Source organism: Saccharomyces paradoxus, chromosome I (genome assembly GCF_002079055.1).
Source record: "Saccharomyces paradoxus chromosome I, complete sequence".
Lineage (NCBI taxonomy): Eukaryota > Fungi > Ascomycota > Saccharomycetes > Saccharomycetales > Saccharomycetaceae > Saccharomyces > Saccharomyces paradoxus.
The window spans coordinates 126,854-148,920 of record NC_047487.1 but is presented as its reverse complement, the minus strand read 5'-3'; the positions used below and the strand labels follow the sequence as shown (position 1 = coordinate 148,920).

The 22,067-nt window shown below is 37.6% G+C and overlaps 10 protein-coding genes and 1 non-coding gene across 11 annotated transcripts; 5 read left to right on the top strand and 6 right to left on the bottom strand.

The window, feature by feature from the left end:
• Window positions 1-212: 212 nt before the first annotated feature.
• On the top strand, window positions 213-2,078 carry RFA1 (replication factor A subunit protein RFA1; the record flags this gene model as incomplete). The annotated part of the gene is made up of 1 exon (XM_033908583.1): window positions 213-2,078. One exon carries the CDS (start codon window positions 213-215, stop codon window positions 2,076-2,078), a length of 1,866 nt encoding a protein of 621 aa, XP_033764474.1.
• Window positions 2,079-2,597: 519 nt separating this feature from the next.
• Window positions 2,598-3,878, bottom strand: SWD1 (COMPASS subunit protein SWD1; the record flags this gene model as incomplete). Its single annotated transcript, XM_033908582.1, has 1 exon — window positions 2,598-3,878. The coding sequence occupies one exon, from the start codon at window positions 3,876-3,878 to the stop codon at window positions 2,598-2,600; it is 1,281 nt and encodes a 426-aa protein (XP_033764473.1).
• A 281-nt stretch (window positions 3,879-4,159) lies between these two features.
• ERP1 (Erp1p) lies at window positions 4,160-4,819 on the top strand (the record flags this gene model as incomplete). Its single annotated transcript, XM_033908581.1, has 1 exon — window positions 4,160-4,819. The coding sequence occupies one exon, from the start codon at window positions 4,160-4,162 to the stop codon at window positions 4,817-4,819; it is 660 nt and encodes a 219-aa protein (XP_033764472.1).
• Window positions 4,820-5,012: 193 nt separating this feature from the next.
• Window positions 5,013-6,632, bottom strand: NUP60 (FG-nucleoporin NUP60; the record flags this gene model as incomplete). The annotated part of the gene is made up of 1 exon (XM_033908580.1): window positions 5,013-6,632. The coding sequence occupies one exon, from the start codon at window positions 6,630-6,632 to the stop codon at window positions 5,013-5,015; it is 1,620 nt and encodes a 539-aa protein (XP_033764471.1).
• Window positions 6,633-7,967: 1,335 nt separating this feature from the next.
• Window positions 7,968-11,291, top strand: TFC3 (transcription factor TFIIIC subunit TFC3; the record flags this gene model as incomplete). The annotated part of the gene is made up of 1 exon (XM_033908579.1): window positions 7,968-11,291. One exon carries the CDS (start codon window positions 7,968-7,970, stop codon window positions 11,289-11,291), a length of 3,324 nt encoding a protein of 1,107 aa, XP_033764470.1.
• Window positions 11,292-11,359: 68 nt separating this feature from the next.
• Window positions 11,360-15,178, bottom strand: VPS8 (CORVET complex membrane-binding subunit VPS8; the record flags this gene model as incomplete). Its single annotated transcript, XM_033908578.1, has 1 exon — window positions 11,360-15,178. One exon carries the CDS (start codon window positions 15,176-15,178, stop codon window positions 11,360-11,362), a length of 3,819 nt encoding a protein of 1,272 aa, XP_033764469.1.
• Window positions 15,179-15,711: 533 nt separating this feature from the next.
• Window positions 15,712-16,696, bottom strand: EFB1 (translation elongation factor 1 subunit beta; the record flags this gene model as incomplete). The annotated part of the gene is made up of 2 exons (XM_033908577.1): window positions 15,712-16,252; window positions 16,617-16,696. The coding sequence occupies 2 exons, from the start codon at window positions 16,694-16,696 to the stop codon at window positions 15,712-15,714; spliced, it is 621 nt and encodes a 206-aa protein (XP_033764468.1).
• Window positions 16,697-17,445: 749 nt separating this feature from the next.
• On the top strand, window positions 17,446-19,374 carry SSA1 (Hsp70 family ATPase SSA1; the record flags this gene model as incomplete). Its single annotated transcript, XM_033908576.1, has 1 exon — window positions 17,446-19,374. The coding sequence occupies one exon, from the start codon at window positions 17,446-17,448 to the stop codon at window positions 19,372-19,374; it is 1,929 nt and encodes a 642-aa protein (XP_033764467.1).
• Window positions 19,375-19,614: 240 nt separating this feature from the next.
• Window positions 19,615-19,717, bottom strand: SPAR_Atrna1P. Its single transcript has one exon. It is a non-coding gene; the product is annotated as a tRNA-Pro (tRNA).
• An 851-nt stretch (window positions 19,718-20,568) lies between these two features.
• ERP2 (Erp2p) lies at window positions 20,569-21,216 on the top strand (the record flags this gene model as incomplete). Its single annotated transcript, XM_033908575.1, has 1 exon — window positions 20,569-21,216. The coding sequence occupies one exon, from the start codon at window positions 20,569-20,571 to the stop codon at window positions 21,214-21,216; it is 648 nt and encodes a 215-aa protein (XP_033764466.1).
• A 188-nt stretch (window positions 21,217-21,404) lies between these two features.
• FUN14 (Fun14p) lies at window positions 21,405-22,010 on the bottom strand (the record flags this gene model as incomplete). Its single annotated transcript, XM_033908574.1, has 1 exon — window positions 21,405-22,010. One exon carries the CDS (start codon window positions 22,008-22,010, stop codon window positions 21,405-21,407), a length of 606 nt encoding a protein of 201 aa, XP_033764465.1.
• Window positions 22,011-22,067: the final 57 nt, after the last annotated feature.

Below are 22,067 nucleotides of genomic sequence, written 5' to 3'. Positions count from 1 at the left end.
TCTTCATTGCTCAATGGAATATCACTGGTTGGAAAAATGTCACGCGTAAAAATTGGGCGAAGCGACTAAAGAAAGACGCGTGAATAATAACATAATGGATTATTTGAACAAATGTTATCACTTTAAATTCTACACGTCGAACAAAAGCCACTCACTCTCCATACTACAGTAAAGGCCAAAGCAGCAAGAACACCTGAATATTTTTAAAAGAGATGAGCAGCGTTCAACTTTCGAAGGGCGACTTCCATAGCATCTTTACCAACAAGCAAAGATACGATAATCCCACCGGTGGCGTTTATCAAGTTTACAACACCAGGAAATCTGATGGGGCCAATAGCAACAGAAAGAATTTGATCATGATTTCTGATGGTATTTACCACATGAAGGCTTTGTTGAGAAACCAAGCTGCATCCAAGTTCCAGTCAATGGAACTGCAAAGGGGCGATATCATTCGTGTGATAATTGCAGAGCCTGCTATTGTTAGGGAAAGAAAGAAGTACGTTCTCTTGGTTGATGATTTTGAGTTGGTTCAGTCACGTGCTGATATGGTCAACCAAGCTAGTACGTTTTTGGATAATTATTTTTCAGAGCACCCTAATGAAACCTTAAAAGATGAGGATATAACTGATAGCGGCAACGCCACTAATCAAACAAACACCGGCAATGTCGGAGTTCCAGATATGCTGCATTCAAACTCAAATTTGAATGCAAACGAGAGAAAATTCGCCAATGAAAACTCTAACTCGCAGAAATCTAGACCAATTTTTGCCATCGAACAACTGTCCCCATACCAAAACGTTTGGACTATCAAGGCAAGAGTTTCCTATAAGGGGGAAATTAAAACATGGCATAATCAAAGAGGTGATGGTAAACTATTCAATGTCAACTTTTTGGATACCTCTGGAGAAATCAGAGCCACCGCGTTCAATGATTTTGCTACCAAATTTAACGAAATTTTGCAAGAAGGCAAGGTATATTATGTGTCAAAGGCAAAACTACAGCCAGCTAAGCCCCAGTTTACTAACCTGACACACCCTTATGAGCTGAATTTGGACAGGGACACTATTATAGAAGAATGTTTTGATGAAAGTAATGTCCCAAAAACTCATTTCAACTTTATTAAATTAGATGCTATTCAGAACCAAGAAGTGAATTCCAACGTAGACGTCCTCGGTATCATCCAAACTATTAACCCACATTTTGAGCTAACTTCAAGAGCTGGAAAGAAATTTGATCGTCGTGATATCACAATTGTTGACGACTCTGGGTTTTCTATCTCTGTTGGTCTATGGAATCAACAAGCCCTTGATTTCAACCTTCCTGAAGGTTCTGTTGCTGCCATTAAAGGTGTTCGTGTAACGGATTTCGGTGGCAAGTCCTTGTCTATGGGATTTTCAAGTACATTGATTCCAAATCCAGAAATTCCTGAGGCATACGCCTTAAAGGGTTGGTATGATTCCAAGGGCCGCAACGCAAACTTCACCACTTTGAAACAAGAACCTGGTATGGGTGGTCAATCGGCTGCTAATTTAACAAAATTCATTGCTCAGCGTATTACTATTGCTAGAGCCCAAGCTGAAAATCTAGGAAGAAGTGAGAAAGGTGACTTTTTTAGTGTCAAAGCTGCTATAAGTTTCTTAAAGGTTGATAATTTTGCATACCCTGCCTGTTCTAACGAAAATTGTAATAAGAAAGTTTTGGAACAACCTGATGGTACCTGGAGATGTGAGAAATGCGATACCAATAATGCAAGTCCAAATTGGAGATATATATTGACAATATCAATTATTGACGAAACCAACCAACTGTGGCTCACTTTATTTGACGACCAAGCTAAACAATTGTTGGGCGTTGATGCCAACACATTAATGTCCTTGAAGGAGGAGGATCCCAATGAATTCACAAAAATTACTCAAAGTATCCAAATGAACGAATATGATTTTAGGATTAGAGCGCGCGAGGATACATACAATGATCAAAGCAGAATTAGATATACTGTTGCTAATCTACACAGTTTGAATTACAAGGCTGAGGCCGATTATCTGGCCGATGAGTTATCCAAGGCTTTATTAGCTTAGTGTATTGAATAAACCAAGCAATATTTAGTCTATGTAACATACAAGAAATGTAAAAAAAAATTATTCCACCTCCACTAAATGCATATGACTGCATTAGGTTTTTACGGGCCGGTTGGGCATACACTGATGACTGGATATAAAGTTACACGTGCAGCCATGTATGCTTGACCACTAAGCGAACTCAGACTCATGCACAAATGAATAAAAATGCTAGCAAAGTCTAATTAATAGTATGATACTAACACCAAACAATTAGCACTGTTTAGGTGTATAACTTCAAATCACAAGGCACTTTAAATTCGCTCTCAGGGCCAGTTACGTTCAGTAGTACCAAATTACACCATGACGTACTCCTATTGACGTGAGATTGTTGCTCTTCATCTAATGAGGAGGAGTACCCAAACACGTAAAATTTTCTACTTCTGCATTAAAGAAATTGTAGAGAGCATAAATATACCTCTTCGTTGCTATATGCCGTGTTTAAACTTGTCCCTTTTAACGAAATAAGTTAAGATCAACCTACGACGACTGCATCTTAATTATCCTCGTATAATCGGTAGGGATTGTAAACCGCTCGACAAGCAAGTTATTACCCCTAACATCATACTGCTCTCTTGTCCGAAGATCAATGGCTATTTCTTCTTCTTGCTCTAGCCCTTGTTGCTGTTCAGCCTCATCGACCTCATCAAATTCATCTTCCTTCTCCAGATAGTCGACATTCTCCTCTACTTCTTCAAAATCCGGCGCCAAAGCACTCCATTTTGGTGGAACAACAACAGACCACACGTATACGTTCCCAGATTCAAAACCATTACTCACGATACTCATACTATAGAAGTCCCAATTAATATCTATCAACTCCTCTTCTGCACCTTCTAGAACTCTCACTAACGTTCCACTTGTCGTTTCCCAGATGTATAGTTCATGTGCAGAAGAACCATGTGTAGAAGCGACTAAGTATTCGGCAGTATTATTACTAAAAAGGATACAGTTCCACTGCAGCTTGTTAATCACATCCTGATACTTATGCTCTAAGGCCAACTCAACAGTAGAGTTTTCATCATCAACATTTATCTCGTATTGTCTTATTGTTCTATCAGAGCAGTTAATAGCCAACCTCTCACCATTCTGCGAAACAATTAAATGTTTGATATTAGAACTCGTGATTTTAAGAGAGTGAATGCATTCTGTTTGAGATAAAGAATGGAACTTATAGAAGTCAAGCCAACCTTTTGAAGTTCCAACGATAATGATATTTGGGTATTTGGTATGCACTGTACAAACAAGGACATATCCATGATCAGGCGTCGGACTCAATGGTTTCTCATCAGGTTTACTGAGAAGACTTGCGACCGGATCATTGCTGAAGTCAATGACATAGGCGTCACTTTCCTCAAATATCGTAGCTACACAAAGCCGCTTCTTAGCGTCCAGCCATTGGCAGCCCCAAATTGGAGAATCGAATCGTATTTCTTTAAAAGGCTTACTTGGCATTGAAAGATCCCAAAGTTTTATTGACCAATCTCTAGAGCTTGTGAGCAAAAATCTTCCATCCGGAGACCATGCGATAGATGTAATGGGTCGGACATGTGCTCCCAACATGTTTCCTGGGACACAAATGGGTCGGAATGTATCCATATCGTAAATGACAAGTGCTCCATTGGCACACCCAAGAGCCAGGTAGTCACCGCAAGGGCTGAATTGAAGACATTCGGTGCGTAAAGGGTTCTCAATTGTATGTGTGAGTTTCTCAGGATGTTCCTTAAGAACAGCGAATGGATCCTGTAAAAGGATGTTCATAACAAAAAAAACTCAGCTGAAACTGTTACACAAGGGAAAGGGCTCGCTTTTGATGCTTTGACCCCACTGGAAGAATCAATATAGTCGTCAACCTATTATTCTATTTATGTTATATTTTTTGTGCGTGAGTTTCTTCTGTTACCGTAAAAAAAAATGAATCGCGTAATAAGCTGAAAAAAAACACATCAGCAGAAATGCGTACATACAAGACTTACTCTATCTTCCATCTTTTCTCTGCGATTTGGAAAAGTATTTAAAGGTAACCAATCTCTCTACTAACCATGCTTTTAACTTCTCTTTTACAGGTTTTTGCCTGCTGTTTAATTTTGCCTGCTCAAGTTACTGCGTTCTATTATTATACTTCCGGTGCTGAACGTAAATGCTTCCACAAGGAATTGTCAAAAGGTACTTTGTTCCAGGCAACGTACAAGGCACAAATTTACGATGACCAATTACAAGGTTATAGAGACGCTGGTGCGCAAGATTTTGGCCTCGTGATTGATATTGAAGAAACTTTTGATGATAACCACTTGGTTGTTCATCAGAAAGTTTCAGCAAGTGGTGATTTAACTTTCCTTGCGACTGATTCAGGTGAGCATAAGATTTGTATTCAGCCTGAAGCCGGTGGCTGGTTGATTAAGGCCAAAACAAAGATTGACGTTGAATTCCAAGTTGGCTCAGACGAAAAGTTAGATTCTAAGGGTAAAGCCACTATTGACATCCTACATGCCAAGGTTAATATCTTGAACTCCAAGATTGGCGAAATTAGAAGAGAGCAAAAATTGATGAGAGATCGTGAAGCTACCTTTAGAGACGCATCAGAAGCCGTTAATTCCCGTGCCATGTGGTGGATTGTTATTCAACTAATTGTTCTTGCTGTTACCTGTGGCTGGCAAATGAAACACTTGGGCAAATTTTTCGTTAAGCAAAAAATTTTATGATTAAATGAAAAGCCTTTTATGTATCTTTTTAGATATTTATAATTTATAAGAGCTGCTGAAGGTCTCCCTTCTTTCTGAAAAAGTAAAAATATAGAATGAAGACGAAATAATATCATCTTGGCATGATATTTTACACAAACTTACATATTAAGTTGGGTTATACAGTAATTACGGCACGGTTAAAATTTTATTATCAAAAAGTGAATAAAGACCTGAAAGCCTCAACTTTATTTTCATCAACCAAGTCATTTCCTACTTGTTTAGACTCCACGGGAACATCAAAATCAAACTCTTCCGGCTCTTCTTTCGAAAAGTCATTATATATTGAGGAGTCCATATGTTTAACTTCGTTATCTCTTTCTTGCGAGAGATTAAACTGTGATTTCTTTTGGACACTGCTGAAAACAAAGCTCTTCGATGTACTTTTTTGAGGAGTAACCGAAAAGTCAGCAGATTTGACCGGAGTAGAATCGCCTTTAGAAAGTTCAGTTATTGGCTTTCCAACTAACGGCTTCGTCTGTAGGTTGGAAAAATTAAATTCCTTTGATGGTGCAGAAGGTGCATTCTCGTTCTTATATCCATTTTCAGTGTCTTCAACGTTCTTTGGAGTATTAAAGGAAAAGTTAAAAGTAGAAGATGGAGGTTTACCTACATTCTCCTTCTTTTCAGGGGAGGTTTCAGCTACCACGACATTCGAGCGTAAGGATGAAGACCTTGCAGGTTTGTATTTAGTAAAAGAATCCTTGCTTGGCGCAGATGGTGAAATTTTGGTGACGTAAACTTGTTTCATTGGTTCTTCAACTTGTTCAGGACCGTTCTCAAGTAAAGGCTTAACCGTAGATTCTTGACTGTCCTCTTGCCTTGGTACAGCATTTGGAGAATCCCTCTTATGTTTGCGTATTTGGCTTACATAAGAAGAGTATGGATTAGCGAGTTCCGAAGCTGCATTATTCCTCTTAGTATCTTTTTCATCTAGTAGCGAAACCAATGCTGCAGCCGTATTGCTTATTTTCTTAGTAGGTGCTGACTTTGAAACACCAGTTCTTACTGATTTAGCGGAAGCTATGCTTTGAGTGGATGTGTTGGCTGTGTATGTATCGGGGATCTTTTTTGCTGCGCTATACCTATAAACAGTTGCTTTGTATGGAGAGGGTAGACTGGAATAGTTAAAACTGTATTTTCTTGAGCCAATGCTTCCTAAAGTTGTATTCATTGAAGCATTTGAAGTATCATATTTCGGATTAAACGTCGGCGCATTAGATAGGCCGATTGGCGTACTTCCTGACTCTTTCAAAATAAGGGACTGATCGACGTTACTACCTTCTGCTGATTTTTGTTCTCTTTCCGATGTTATCATGGATTTGCTTGATTTTTGTAACAGTGACACCACACCCTCTATTTCAATTTCCGATAAAGGCTCATTACCTTTTTTACTAAAAAAGGTTGCAAGCTTCGCGTTGGAAACGTTCGTTTCATGCGTTTCATCATACCGTTCTTCTTTGTTCTCAATGCCATTTCTGTTTTCTCCCATTGCAGAAACTACTACAGAGCGGTTGAAAGTAGAATCCGGGGATATTTCAGAATGGAAATATCCTCCAGGCATACTTGAGATTCTTCTGTTAAAAGCCTCATTGCGCAATTTTTCATTAGTAACATTATTCCTTGAACTTGCTCTCATTGGATCTTTTTGAGTAAAAAAGGTTTTTATTTTGGAGAAAAGGCTTGGTTTCTTGCGTGCATTGCCAATAACTTGCTTTCTATAGGGAGCCGAAGGCATATTAGCGCTAGCTCTCCTTAATGATTTATGGTGCATTGGGTTTCCGTTTATAGAGTGTCTTGCGTTGTCTATTTGGCGTAGAGGTATAGTGTTTGATGGTTAGAAATACACATTACACAATGGGCTATCGCTGGTTCTTACATCTTTTATTTTTGAGAGAAAAAAAGTTTCAAAAAAAAAAAAGGAAAAATAACTTTCTGACATAATAGAAGATGGCAAGTGTCGACAGAGAAGCGAACGTTTTGGCTACACTTGAAAAGTTCTTGAATGCTATGATATTAATAAAACCATCTAATGACTCTTACACTATCCTTTGAATTCTTGGCTCTCAGTCTTGCGAAATGCCGCATCATCGTTGGCAATCCATCGAATAATTACAAGAACATAACTAACTCGATTCGCAAGGCAGCAAGCATTTAAAAAATAGATTTTCTGACCAGTAGGGGAAAAGGGTATTCTGTTTATGAATGAAATTGTTCGTCGCCCTCTCACATTCTGGACGGGTATGTTCTCATTTCAGTAGTGACTCTTCCAAAAAATGTTTGCTCAAGAGGGTTATTATATACCGATATTTGAATCCACACATGATCGAACTAATATAATTCACTACTTAGCTGCTTAACCATTCTTTGCCATTATAATAAATGTATCTCGATCGAATGCTGCATAGAGAAAAGCGCTTAAAAAAGTGTTCCGAAATATAACATATTTTAAACGTTTCGGAAACCAAAAACATATATTTATTATCTTAAAGTAATCTAAAAAATGAAAGAAACTTTGATATATTTAAAATATAATATAATTATTTTATAAAAGTAACATGTGATTAAACTCACAAAGCCTAAAAATGTTTTTAATCATTATGTTAAGCTGAATATAGTATATCTAATAATTGTTTATTTAAGCAGATTGAACTGTGAATGCTAGTAAATTTTTAAGGGTTTTTTGTTGTTCTGCTTTTCTCTAGTTTTGTAGTGTCAAATACAACTAACTGGATTTTTTGCATCAGAAGGGGCGCTTTAACTCGCGAAAGTAAAAATAAACAATTAATCACACATATCTTTTCCTCTTGCAGAAGCAAAGAAGAGGACGGTTGATTGAAGCAAACCAGCCACAGAAAATATGGCGTTGACAATTTATCCTGATGAACTGGTTAAAATAGTGTCTGATGAAATTGCATCAAATAAAGGAAGTATGTATATGCCTCATTCTTCTATTCCATGTTCTTTTCAGGTGAGAAACGTGATATATTGTAAGATTATTTACTAACGACTTATTAAAGAAATTACGTTAAATCAGCTTTGGGATATATCTCGTAAATATTTTGATTTGTCTGACGAGAAAGTTAAACAATTTGTGCTTTCATGCGTGATGTTGAAAAAGGACATCGAGGTGTACTGTGATAGCGTTATAACAACTAAAAACGTGACAAATATTATAGACGACACTAGTCATTCATACTCAGTAGGGATTACTGAGGACAGCCTGTGGACGTTATTAACTGGATACACAAAGAAGGAGTCAACTATCGGGAATTCAGCATTTGAACTACTTCTTGAAGTTGCCAAAGCTGGAGAAAAGGGGATCAATACTATGGATCTTGCACAGATAACTGGCCAAGATCCAAGAAGTGTAACAGGACGTATCAAGAAAATATGCCATCTCTTAACGAGCTCGCAACTGATTTACAAAGGACACGTCGTGAAGCTGTTAAAGCTAAAAAAATTTAGCCATGACGGGATAGATAGTAATCCCTATATTAACATTAGGGATCATTTGGCAACAATCGTTGAGGTGGTAAAACGATCGAAAAATGGTATTCGCCAGATAATTGATTTGAAGCGTGAACTGAAATTTGACAAAGAGAAAAGGCTCTCAAAAGCTTTTATTGCAGCGATTGCATGGTTGGATGAAAAAGAGTACTTAAAGAAAGTGCTTGTAGTATCACCCAAGAATCCTGCCATTAAAATTAGATGCGTGAAATATGTGAAAGACATTCCAGACTCTAAATGCTCGCCTTCATTTGAGTATGATAGTAATAGTGCGGATGAGGATTCTGTATCAGATAGTAAGGCAGGTTTGGAAGATGATGACTCAGTCGATGGTTTAGATAATTTCAATGCAACTGATCTATTACAAAATCAAGGTCTCGTTATGGAAGACAAGGAGAATGCCGTAAAGAATGAAGTCCTTCTTAATCGATTCTATCCACTACAAAATCAGACTTATGACATTGCAGATAAGTCCGGCCTTAAAGGAATATCAACTATGGATGTTGTCAATCGAATTACCGGAAAAGAATTTCAGCGAGCTTTTACCAAATCAAGTGAGTACTATTTAGAAAGTCTGGATAGGCAAAAAGACAATACAGGAGGTTATAGGCTTTTCCGCATATATGATTTTGAGGGAAAAAAGAAGTTCTTTAGGTTGTTCACGGCTCAGAACTTTCAAAAGTTAACAAATGCGGAAGACGAAATATCTGTTCCAAAAGGATTTGACGAACCAGGCAAATCTCATACTGATTTGAAAACTCTTAACGAGGATAATTTTGTCGCACTCAACAATACCGTTAGATTTACAAGGGATAGAGATGGGCAAGATATATTCTTCTGGCACGGTGACTTGAAAATTCCTCCAAACTCCAAAAAAACTCCGAATAAAAACAAGCGGAAGAGGCAGGTTAAAAACACAACTGATGCTTCTGTTAAGGGAAACGTTTCGACTCCCAAAAGGATTAAGCTCGAGCAACATGGCGGTGCCACGCAAGAGTCAAAAGCCACTGAAGATAGTCCAAGTTCGAATAGAGGTACCGTTATCAAAGGCAAGGTGGTTAACTTCGGCGGCTTTTCTGCTCGCTCTTTACGTTCGCTACAGAGACAGCGAGCCATTTTGAAAGTTATGAATACGATTGGTGGGGTAGCATATCTGAGGGAACAATTTTATGAAAGCGTTTCCAAATGTATGGGCTCTGTAACGACATTGGATAAAAAGACTGTCCGCGGGGATGTTAACTTGATGGTAGAAAGCGAAAAATTAGGAGCAAGAACAGAGCCTGTATCAGGAAGAAAAATCATTTTTCTGCCCACCATTGGGGAGGACGCTATCCAAAGCTACATCTTGAAAGAAAAAGATAGTAAAAAAGCAACCTTTACTGATGTAATACACGATACGGAAATATTCTTTTTTGATCAAACGGAGAAAAATAGATTTCATAGAGGAAAGAAGTCAGTTGAAAGAATTCGTAAGTTTCAGAACCGCCAAAAGAATGCAAAGCCTAAAGCTTCAGATGGGGCTACCTCTAAGAAGAGTATGTCAGTCAATGTATCAGACGGAAAGATCAAAAACAGAGACAAAAAATTGTCTGCCAGCAGGACACCAGCGGTTGTTGAAAATACTAAAGAAACCAAAACCATTTATCATGCAGGTACTAAGGATGGTGTTCAGGCTTTAATCAAAGCTGTTGTCATTACTAAAAGTATTAAAAACGAAATATTGTGGGACAAAATAACAAAATTATTTCCTAATAATTCTTTAGATAATCTAAAAAAGAAATGGACAGCACGGCGAGTGAGAATGGGTCATAGCGGTTGGAGGGCGTATGTGGATAAGTGGAAAAAGGTGCTTGTTCTAGCCATAAAAGGTGAAAGAATTTCGTTGAATGATGTTGAAGAACTAGATCTTATTAAATTGCTTGACATTTGGACCTCATTTGATGAGAAAGAAATTAAGAGGTCGCTCTATCTTTATAAGAACTATGAAGAGAATAGGAAAAGATTCACTTTGGTCCGTGACGATACATTACCACATTCTACCAATGATCTGGCCATGTCTTCTATGATTCAAAGAGAGATTTCTTCGTTAAAAAAAACTTACACTAAAAGGATTTCCGGTTTTACGAAGGACTTATCGAAAAGTCAAAGCGACGATTATATCCGTACAGTGATCCGGTCTATATTAATAGAAAATTCTTCGACTACTCGAAATGAAATAGAGGCGTTGAAGAATGTTGGAAAGGAATCAATAGATAATGTCATCATGGATATGGCTAAGGAAAAGCAAATTTACCTTCATGGTTCAAAACTTGAATGTACCGATACTTTACCAGACATTTTAGAAAGTAGAGGAAACTATAAAGATTTCGGAGTAGCTTTGCAGTATAGATGTAAGATTAATGAGTTATTGGAGGCCGGAAACGCTATTGTCATTAATCAAGAACCGTCCGACATATCCTCCTGGGTTCTGATTGATTTGATTTCGGGCGAGCTATTAAATATGGATGTAATTCCAATGATGAGGAACGTTCGGCCATTAACTTATACCTCAAGAAGATTTGAAATAAGAACATTAACTCCACCTTTGATTATATATGCCAAATCTCAGAGAAAGTGGAATACACCAAAAAATTCGGCTGTCAAGATCCCACTTGGCAAACCATTTTCGCGTTTATGGGTGGATGGATCTGGTTCCATTAGGTCAAACATATGGAAACAAGTAGTTACTATGGTCGTTAATGAGGTAAAATTTCATCCAGGGATAACGTTAAGTAGACTGCAATTTAGATGCCATGAAGTGCTTTCGCTCCATGAAATATCGGAAATATGTAGATGGCTCCTAGAAAGACAAGTATTAATGAATACGGATTTTAATGGCTTCTGGGTTAACCATAATTGGTATTCTATATTTGAGTTTACTTAATTATAGGAGGAATATAAATTTTACTTTTATGTAACGAAAGCTGTATTATATATTTAGAAAAGGTTATGTTAGTCTGGGTTAGATTCTGTTTGGCAAATTAAACAAGAATATTCATTGGGTTTCTGAGCCAGGTTTTCGAGGCAAGTCTGGTGAAAGCCATGGTGACATTTGAATATGACAAGGGGAGTTTTGAGATCTACACTAATCATATCCTGGTGGCGCTGTACATTTTCCCAAACTAGAAAAAGTAATGGATCCAGGCCAGCTCCCCATATTTTTTTCCCGCAGACTTCGCAGTCGTCGGTGTGTATAGACCACCCTTCACTCAGAAACTTTCTATACTGCTGAACAAGATCTTGCGAAGAATCCTCTATTACCTTCTGAATCAACTCAGAGAGCGATCTCTCCAATTTGTAAGTATTAAAAACATTCATTAGTAGTTGTTTTAAATCTTGAACTTTCATTAGAATAACGTCTTGGTGCTCAAGAACAGAAGACATTATTTCCCAGAATTCCCCACCCGAATCCTTCTGAGAGGAACTTTTGGACCTAACCAATCCCAAAAATGCTTCTTCCAGTAGTTTATTACATAAATCTTTCCTTTCATTGTGTGCAGGGTATTTCCCATATAGAGTGATTAGAAATGTAATCAATAATATCCAACACGATTTCTTCTCAGCACCAGCAGAATTACAATCATCAAATGCCCGCCTCAAACAATCCAATAAAGTAGTTATATTTGTTTCCCCTTCATTTAAACATTGTTCAATAAAGCTCAATAAATCCCTGACTGCTAGGTTGAAGTTTTCTAGGCGTTCATGAATTATAGCTGCAGCTTCAAGATTAGAATCTTGATTTAGTAAGTCCAGAACATGTAAGCTCTCAGCATTGCTGAGATCTGTACTATTTAGCCAAAGAATCATTTCCCTTTTACTCTTTAGTTTACTATTCAACTCGATGTACAAATTCCTTAAACGCTTATCGACCTTATTGTTGACATTTGGAATAGAGAAAAGCTTATCTAAATATTTTTGCTGGGTTTCTTCAGTCTTTACTTTTAATATTTCTTGATGAAGGCTATAGTCAAAGTTAGAGAAAATCGTCACACATTTCTCGATACCAATCCTTAAAAGAAGAAGTTCAAAGTTCTTCTCGATAACTTCAATAACTTTGCTACATTCCTGACTTCCAGATGGGCATTTTTTGAGTATATACTCAGTTATTGATACAATATCAGTGTTATATTCTTTTTCGACGTCTTTAGTTTCTAAAAGAAGTGAAAGTGCATTGGAGTATTTATTTTCACTTTTATAGATGTGGAAAAGAACTTTATTGAACTTTTTCTCTCTTAACTCCAGTATAAAATTTTCAGCTGTTTTTGAATGATAATAGGGTAGAAGTGCTTCTAAAGCTAGTTGAGAAATTTCGTATATACCTTCAACTCTGGAAGAGCATATAGTACTAACAACGCAATCTAGCGCTTGATTAGATACTTTGATAAATTGAGGGTATTTTGATATACTGGTTGCAATGAAAATCGCAACAAGTACCCTAATGTTGTCAGAATGCTCCGTGGTTTTCATAGCATCCAATAATAGGTCAGTAACATATTGCCTACTGATCGATTCAGGCCCTTCAGCTGACGTAACCATATCATTGTCATCGTTAAACAAGGACGCTTCAAACACTTCATTGAGCATTGCTAAAAACCTACTGGGATTGGATTTCAATAAAAGATGGAAATAGGGGAAAGCTGGCTCTTCTTCCGGATTTTCACATATGTAAAGCTTATGGTCACTGTTGAATGGCCATTTTATGGAGAAACCACTAAAAATAAATGCTGAGAGTTCTCTTTGTATTTCAATGCATTTACTACTGGGAGATATGGACAAGTTCTGTGGATATTGCCTACCAGTAAGAATATACGTTAGATAATCAAATATAGTCGTTTCAGGAGGTGCTTGAGGACCATTGAAAATGACACATTTTTCACTTTGGTTAGAAATTCTGTAAATCAAGTCCACCAGCGGGGTTTGGTAATCATCAAAAATCTTGTTCCAAATATATATTAATAAATCGAACAAATTATAATTTTGGCATAATTTGACAGCTAGATCCACATCTAGTGTAGCAGGATCTAGCATAATAATCAAGTCCTCAATTACTTTTAAATTTTCCTCCTTAGCATAGTAATCAATTATTGACCTGAAAAGAACTGGGGTAATTGACATAACGGATCCTTGTGCAACAATGTTTGCTACAACTTCAAAATATACTGCATTATCCTTCAACTCAAAGAATTCCAGACCCTGCTCCAAGAAGACGTCTAGAGAAGGAATCGAGTCTAATTTTTTGGAAAATCGCTGAAAAACACGAACAACAACCATTAATAGTTGATACACCCTACCATAGTCAGCGTTGTCTTTTTTTATAAGAAACCTTAAGGCAGCCAAAGACAAATTATAAAATGGTTCCATAAGTTGTTTAGACCTCTCTTCCGTGTTATTGTATAATTTTAGCAGATTCGCCAATGGACAATAAGGTTGCAAAAGTGACTCTATAAACTCTAATGCACCCAAGTAATTGCCTTTCAATATATGTCTTAAAGTAATATCTGACCAGGACACAAATTTGCCGATTTTGAATGAGTAGTTCGTTAACAGGTAGAAACTTCTTCTGCTTATTACAAAATATTTATTAGGCGGGATCATTAAATCATGAATCAGGAAATCCAATCTTAACAGGATTTTGAAGTCATGCTGGGGATCCAATACCAAAAACTGATGAGATATGGTTAAAACACCAAGTAGGAGCTGATCAATCCATTGAATGGATAATATAGATTCTGCAAATTCAGGGGAATGTTTAGCGGACTGAACATTTAAATCTGATGAAGACATTGAAATAATGGAAATTTTATTATTTACAGAATAAGCAACCCTGGAACAGTTTTGAGTCCATGAAATGGAGCTATTCACGACTAGGGAGTTTTGTACTGAAGGTTCAATGGTTTCTTGAAATATCAAAGAAACATGTGGAGATAATGAAATAAGGGCAAAATGAGTAGTTGTGAGTACGCTCAACAAATTGGTGGAAATTTTCTCTCGTGATATTAGTGGAGATAACTTTGATCTTATTAGTTTCTCATCAAAAGAGTTCACATCCAAAATTTTCTTCGAATTATAAACCAACTGCCAAAAACCTCTTCTATAACCGTTGTAGAGTGATACTCTACCTGTTCTATCACTAACAATCAAGGCTGTATGTCGAGCACCGAAAAAGTCCAGCCCGGTGATTTCTTTATTTAAATGGTCATCGATATGTAGGACTGCCGGCAAGGCAGGCGTTGGGGTCATACTATTTGTTGGTTCAGAAACGGGTTTCACTCTATACCCTACATTCAAGTTCCAAATGCATATACTTCCATTTTCGTATGAGGCAGCCACATGGGTACCATCGGAACATATAACAATTGATTTCACTGGACTTCTTATTGAGTGAGCAGAAGGGTCCTCAGATAAGGTCGGCACTAGGATTGTCTGCAAATGTTCGTTATAATTAAAAATGAGTACGCATCCCTTAGAAGTGCCCATCAAAAAATACGTGGCTGTCGGATACAAACACGTGGGTCCTCCATAAGCACCCAAGATGGAATATACGTGCGTTAAAGTTGTCCATGAGACTACAGATTCGGAACCTTGTGACACTGCAGAGGCTACCCCTTTAAGACTATCGTCGTCCGGGTGTGGTGTCGCATAAAAGGGATTGGATGCTAATTTTTCACTTAGTTGGGTATAAGATCTAAATTCTAAAAAGGTCTTCTGGGTGTCATTGATGGTCGTATCGATGCTAGATCTGCTGTCGTGATCAAGGCCATTTTGCTCCATTCTAGATATATGACTAATGATCTCGGTAGATATTTATTCTGCGCTTATTAAGCCTTTGTATTTACTATTGATAACTATACTTGTTTACACAGGTGTACCATTGTAAAGAGGTTCCCTTTTTTTTTTTCAGGAAACTTATGTTTTGATAGTATGTCTTTCTCATTTTTGCCATATTAAGCTACGAATAATGAGTTTTTCTTCTAATCGTGAAAAAGCTGTCACCATAACTCCTTACACCGCGTGTGTTTTTGGCAAGATAGTATGTGTATGTGTATTTAAGAATATGAAAAGATAGATACATAACTTGAATATTCCCGGAATAAATTCAATTAATAAACACGATTCCTTATATAGTGGTTACACAAATTAGTAATAATGTTTCGCGTGCAGTCGAAAAGTTTATCGTTCAAAATTCCTTCTGTTTTTTTAGCCTAAAACCTAAGTTATTTCGTTGTTTTTTCATTTATTTGTTAATCTTTACAATGTTGTTTTTGCTTTGATGTTTATTATAAAAAGTTTATAAAAAAAGCTTTTTATAATTTTTGCATAGCAGCAATATCGGTAGATTGGACGTGGTCTTCGTCGTCTTCGATATTTTGTTGCAAGTCCTCCAAAGAAACCTTGGCATCTTCGACGACACAGTTAATTTGCAACTTCTTGATACCGAAACCAATTGGGATAAATTGGTGAGCACCCCAAGTCAAACCATCCATTTCGATGGCCTTGACGTTAGCAACCATTTCTTCCAAATCGGTTTCGTCATCCCATGGCTTGACATCTAGAGTGACAATGGACTTAGCAGCTGGCTTAGCTGGCTTAGCAGCCTTCTTAGCGTTGTATGCAGCGATTCTTTCAGCCTTCAACTTTTCAGCTTCAGCATCAGCTTCTTCATCGTCGGAACCGAATAAATCGACGTCATCGTCATCTTCTTCTTCAGCAGCGGCAGCAGAGGCAGCTGGGAAAGAGTCGAATTCATCGGCCTTGGAAGCGATGTGGTTGAACCATCTGGAGAATTCTGGGTAAGCAGATTGGAAAGCCTTGAAGACAGTGACGTCAGCTTGAGAAACAGCAGTACTATTTTAAAAGGAGAAACAAAACATTTTGCTTGTTAGTAATGAACACTTTTTTCCCTGAAATATAATCTTTAGACTCTGCCTTTCTTTTTCTAAACGAAAAGGGAAAAAAAATAACAGATAACTAATAACGATACTCTGCTCTGTGCTATCGTCAGATACTGTGATAGTCAACCACATCTCTTTTGTCACTCATATCGGGGGTCTTACTTCCCATCATAAACACGGACCAAAGAATTAAATTCATCATTCACATAAGCGAAAAAAAAGCAATCATTATTAGTTATCTTCCCTTTACATGGCATCATAGGAAAGAAGAAAGAGAAAAAACAATAATCTATAAACTAAACTAAATCGGAACATACCCTTCAATGTATGACTTGTCAGCCAAAGAAGCGTTTAATTGTTTCAAAGTTTCAATCTTGGAGAAATCGTTGGATGCCATTATGTGTATATATATTCGGTTGGACTCTTCAGTGCTAAAAGGTAGGAAGCATGAGGTAAAAGATGAAGAGCAGAAGAAAAAAAAAAAGAAGCGACTAAATATAGTGGATAGATAACCTTAAACTATTTATTTAGAGACGACAATGTGAAAATTTTTTTCTTCAAAGGCTCGGTTGTCGACAAATTATTGCGTTGTGCTTTGATTTCTACCGCGTTTCTTCACCTGCAGGTTCTGAGCCCTAAGAAAAAAAATTTCCTTAGTTGAAAAATGGTGGAAAGAAAAACCCAGAAAAAGAAATGAAACACGTGTGCGTGGTGTGTGGATGATATTTTCATCATTACCGACGGTGTATTTTTTTTCATTTCTTGCGGAGTCTTGTAAAGCTTTCCAGAACTTTCTAGAAAGAAACCTCTGGAACATTTTGAAGATGTCATCTGCGTTTTTTCTCCAGATTTTAGTCGAGGAAGCATTAATTTATTCTTCTTTTTCCAGAACGTTCCATCGGCGGCAAAAGGGAGAGAAAGAACCCAAAAAGAAGGGGGGCCCATTTAGATTGGCTGATCGTTTCGAGGACCTCAAGGTTATATAAGGGGTAGATTGATGTGTCTTCGAGAAGGGATTGAGTTGTAGTTCGTTTCTCAACTCTTATCTTAATTGTTTTATTTTTCCTCATTTGTAAAATAAGTACATCAAGAGAAAAGTAATCAAGCATTACAAGAAACAAGAATTCAAATAATTAATAATATAATATGTCAAAAGCTGTCGGTATTGATTTAGGTACAACATACTCATGTGTTGCTCACTTTGCCAATGATCGTGTTGACATTATTGCCAACGATCAAGGTAACAGAACTACACCATCTTTTGTCGCGTTCACTGACACTGAAAGACTAATTGGTGATGCTGCTAAGAATCAAGCTGCTATGAATCCTTCGAATACTGTTTTCGACGCTAAGCGTTTGATCGGTAGAAACTTTAACGACCCAGAAGTGCAGGGTGATATGAAGCATTTCCCATTCAAGCTGATCGATGTTGACGGTAAGCCACAAATTCAAGTTGAATTTAAGGGTGAAACCAAGAACTTCACCCCAGAACAAATTTCCTCCATGGTCTTAGGTAAGATGAAGGAAACCGCTGAATCTTTCTTGGGTGCCAAGGTCAATGACGCTGTCGTCACTGTCCCAGCTTACTTCAACGATTCTCAAAGACAAGCTACCAAGGATGCTGGTACCATTGCTGGTTTGAATGTCTTGCGTATCATCAACGAACCTACTGCTGCTGCCATTGCCTACGGTTTGGACAAGAAGGGTAAAGAAGAACACGTCTTGATTTTCGACTTGGGTGGTGGTACTTTCGATGTCTCTTTGTTGTCCATTGAAGACGGTATCTTTGAAGTTAAGGCTACCGCTGGTGACACCCATTTGGGTGGTGAAGATTTTGACAACAGATTGGTCAACCACTTCATCCAAGAATTCAAGAGAAAGAACAAGAAGGACTTGTCTTCCAACCAAAGAGCTTTGAGAAGACTAAGAACTGCTTGTGAAAGAGCCAAGAGAACTTTATCTTCTTCTGCTCAAACCTCCGTTGAAATCGACTCTTTGTTTGAAGGTATCGATTTCTACACTTCCATCACTAGAGCCAGATTCGAAGAATTGTGTGCTGACTTATTCAGATCTACTTTGGACCCAGTTGAAAAGGTCTTGAGAGATGCTAAATTGGACAAGTCTCAAGTCGACGAAATTGTTTTGGTCGGTGGTTCTACTAGAATTCCAAAGGTCCAAAAATTGGTCACTGACTACTTCAACGGTAAGGAGCCAAACAGATCTATCAACCCAGATGAAGCTGTTGCTTACGGTGCTGCTGTTCAAGCTGCTATTTTGACTGGTGACGAATCTTCCAAGACTCAAGATTTATTGTTGTTGGATGTCGCTCCATTATCCTTGGGTATTGAAACTGCTGGTGGTGTCATGACCAAGTTGATTCCAAGAAACTCTACCATTCCAACAAAGAAGTCCGAGATCTTCTCTACTTATGCTGACAACCAGCCAGGTGTTTTGATTCAAGTCTTTGAAGGTGAGAGAGCCAAGACTAAGGACAACAACTTGTTGGGTAAATTCGAATTGAGTGGTATTCCACCAGCTCCAAGAGGTGTCCCACAAATTGAGGTCACTTTCGATGTCGACTCTAATGGTATCTTGAACGTTTCTGCTGTTGAAAAGGGTACTGGTAAGTCCAACAAGATTACTATTACCAACGACAAGGGTAGATTATCCAAGGAAGATATCGAAAAGATGGTTGCTGAAGCTGAAAAATTCAAGGAAGAAGATGAAAAGGAATCTCAAAGAATTGCTTCCAAGAACCAATTGGAATCCATTGCTTACTCTTTGAAGAACACCATTTCTGAAGCTGGTGACAAATTGGAACAAGCTGACAAGGACGCTGTCACTAAGAAGGCTGAAGAGACTATTTCTTGGTTAGACAGCAACACCACTGCTACCAAGGAAGAATTCGATGACAGGTTGAAGGAATTGCAAGACATTGCCAATCCAATCATGTCTAAGTTGTACCAAGCTGGTGGTGCTCCAGACGGTGCCGCAGGAGCTGCCCCAGGTGGTTTCCCAGGTGGTGCTCCTCCAGCTCCAGAAGCTGAAGGTCCAACCGTTGAAGAAGTTGATTAAACAACTTGGCTTGGCAATTGAATAATAACGAAATGTCTTTTAATGATCTGGGTATAATGAGGAATTTTCCGAACGTTTTTATTTTATATATATATATACATGTAACATATATTCTATACGCTATAGAGAAAGGAAATTTTTCAATTTAAAAAAAGAGAAGAAGCACTTATTTACTTTTACTATCGTTACTATTGATGACGAAAGCACTGGTTAATTCTTCTAAATGGAAAAAAATTTAACGGGGCGAGCTGGGAATTGAACCCAGGGCCTCTCGCATGCTTTCTCTTCCTGTTTAATCAGGAAGTCGCCCAAAGCGAGAATCATACCACTAGACCACACGCCCGTATTAATTGATGTGATATTTTGAGATTAAGGCATGTTTTATTACCTTTTATTACCAATAGTAAAAGTTCATACGTTGAACTTACTTTTGACTTTTCTATTGAGAATTGGGTGAATAATTAGATAATTGTTGGGATTCCATTGTTACTAAAGGCTATAATATTAGGTATATAGAATATACTAGAAGTTCTCCTCGAGGATATAGGAATCCACAAAAGGGAATCGATAGTTCTACATAGTGTTTTTACTTCATCTTCTTTCCTTTTATACGTTGTCATTCATTTTCCTATTACATTATCAATCCTTGCATTTCAGCTTCTATTAGATTGGATGACTGTTTCTCAATCTAATGGAAGCTGAAATGCAAGAATTGATAATATAATAGGATAACGAACGACAACGTATAAAGCGAAAGAGGAATAACAATATTGTTGTGTAGAGTTATCGATTCCCTCTTGTGGATTCCTATATCCTCGAGGAGAACTTCTAGTATATTCTATATACCTAATATTATAGCCTTTAGTAACAATGGAATCCCAACAATTATCTAATTATTCACCCACTTCTCATTCATAAAGACTTTTGCAAAGCAAACCTTAAGTCTCTTGGCGCTAGTGTTCACTGCACTTTATAATAATGTCGTTTGGTTATATTTCTATTCTTTTCAGCGACGTGTCCCGAAACACGAAAAAGTACATTTTGCCAAAACTTGCACAAGCTAAAATGAAAAACTAATAGAATCTCCAGTGATTTTGATTCATTAACCTTAGGGATCGACACTGCTAATTCTGCATTAAGTGACTAAACTAGGATAAGACCACCAGTGGAGTACATTCATTGAAAAGCGAAACCATGATCAAATCTACAATTGCTCTACCCTCTTTCTTCATTGTTCTAATTTTGGCGTTGGTCAATTCAGTGTCTGCATCTTCTAGTTACGCACCAGTTGCTATCAGTTTACCAGCATTCAGCAAAGAATGTCTGTACTACGATATGGCTACTGAGGATGATTCTCTGGCTGTGGGTTATCAGGTTCTAACTGGTGGTAATTTTGAGATTGATTTTGATATTACTGCCCCTGATGGAGCTGTGATTACTAGTGAAAAACAAAAGAAATATTCCGACTTTTTGTTGAAATCATTTGGAGTGGGGAAGTATACTTTCTGCTTTTCCAATAACTACGGTACGGCCTTGAAAAAGGTAGAAATTACATTAGAAAAGGAAAAAACTTTGACTGACGAACCTGAAGCTGATGTTAATAGTGATGATATTATCGCCAATAACGCCGTGGAGGAAATCGATAGAAATTTAAACAAAATCACAAAGACTTTGAACTATTTGAGAGCCAGAGAATGGAGAAATATGTCAACCGTCAATTCGACCGAATCAAGGTTGACTTGGTTATCTATACTAATCATGATCATCATCGCCGTTATAAGTATCGCCCAAGTCCTACTTATTCAATTCCTCTTCACTGGTCGTCAAAAAAATTACGTTTAAGAACTTTTCAATCTACGAAGAATATATGCCCGTAAAATAAAGCACGATCAGGTTTCTATTTGAAGTGGTTGTTTTTCTCTTCCTCAACCGTATGTATATTTACTGTATAGGATAAATGAAATACCAAAAATAAAAAAATATGAAACGGAAAAGTATAACCCTTGTTCATATCTGATCATTTACCTTGCTCATTTATTGGCATTTAAACTTGCTAATATGAAGCTCAATGTAAAGAATACTTTAAAGCCCATGTATTCGGTACCTAATAACCCATCAATAAGCAGTTTCTTCAGGTCTACATCTTTCAAAACAATAACAGACTTGATGTTTTTCAGATTAATACGAATCCATCCTTTGTATCGCAACCATTCACAAAGTAGCATACTTGTAATACCAACATACATAAACAAAATGGATATCTTAGCCACTGTAACCCCTAAAACAACACCGAATAATGATCCTAAAAACATCTGCTTGTGACTACTTATCTTGTTCCTCCTTTCCTCTGTAGTAGCCGCACTGCTGCCGACCTTTGGTTCCAATGGCCCCCGGGCGTCATATTGCTTGGCAGCGACACCTAAAGAATCGTTCAATATCAACTTGGAAGGTTGGCAATTCATCAGGAACAACCCACCAGCAGCTACACCAGCACTAGCTAGCCCTACAGAGCGAGTTAAGGGCTTTCCCAGCTTGATGCTAACCTTAGGCCTCCACAAGGGGACGTTCTTGAACATGTACTTCCCAACATTCAAATTACGAAACGCCAACCGTTGCATATTAAAAGCTAAAGTCATTGTTATACACCTATTATGTCAAGTTTGTTCTTCTTATATTTCCAGCTTTATGCCGCA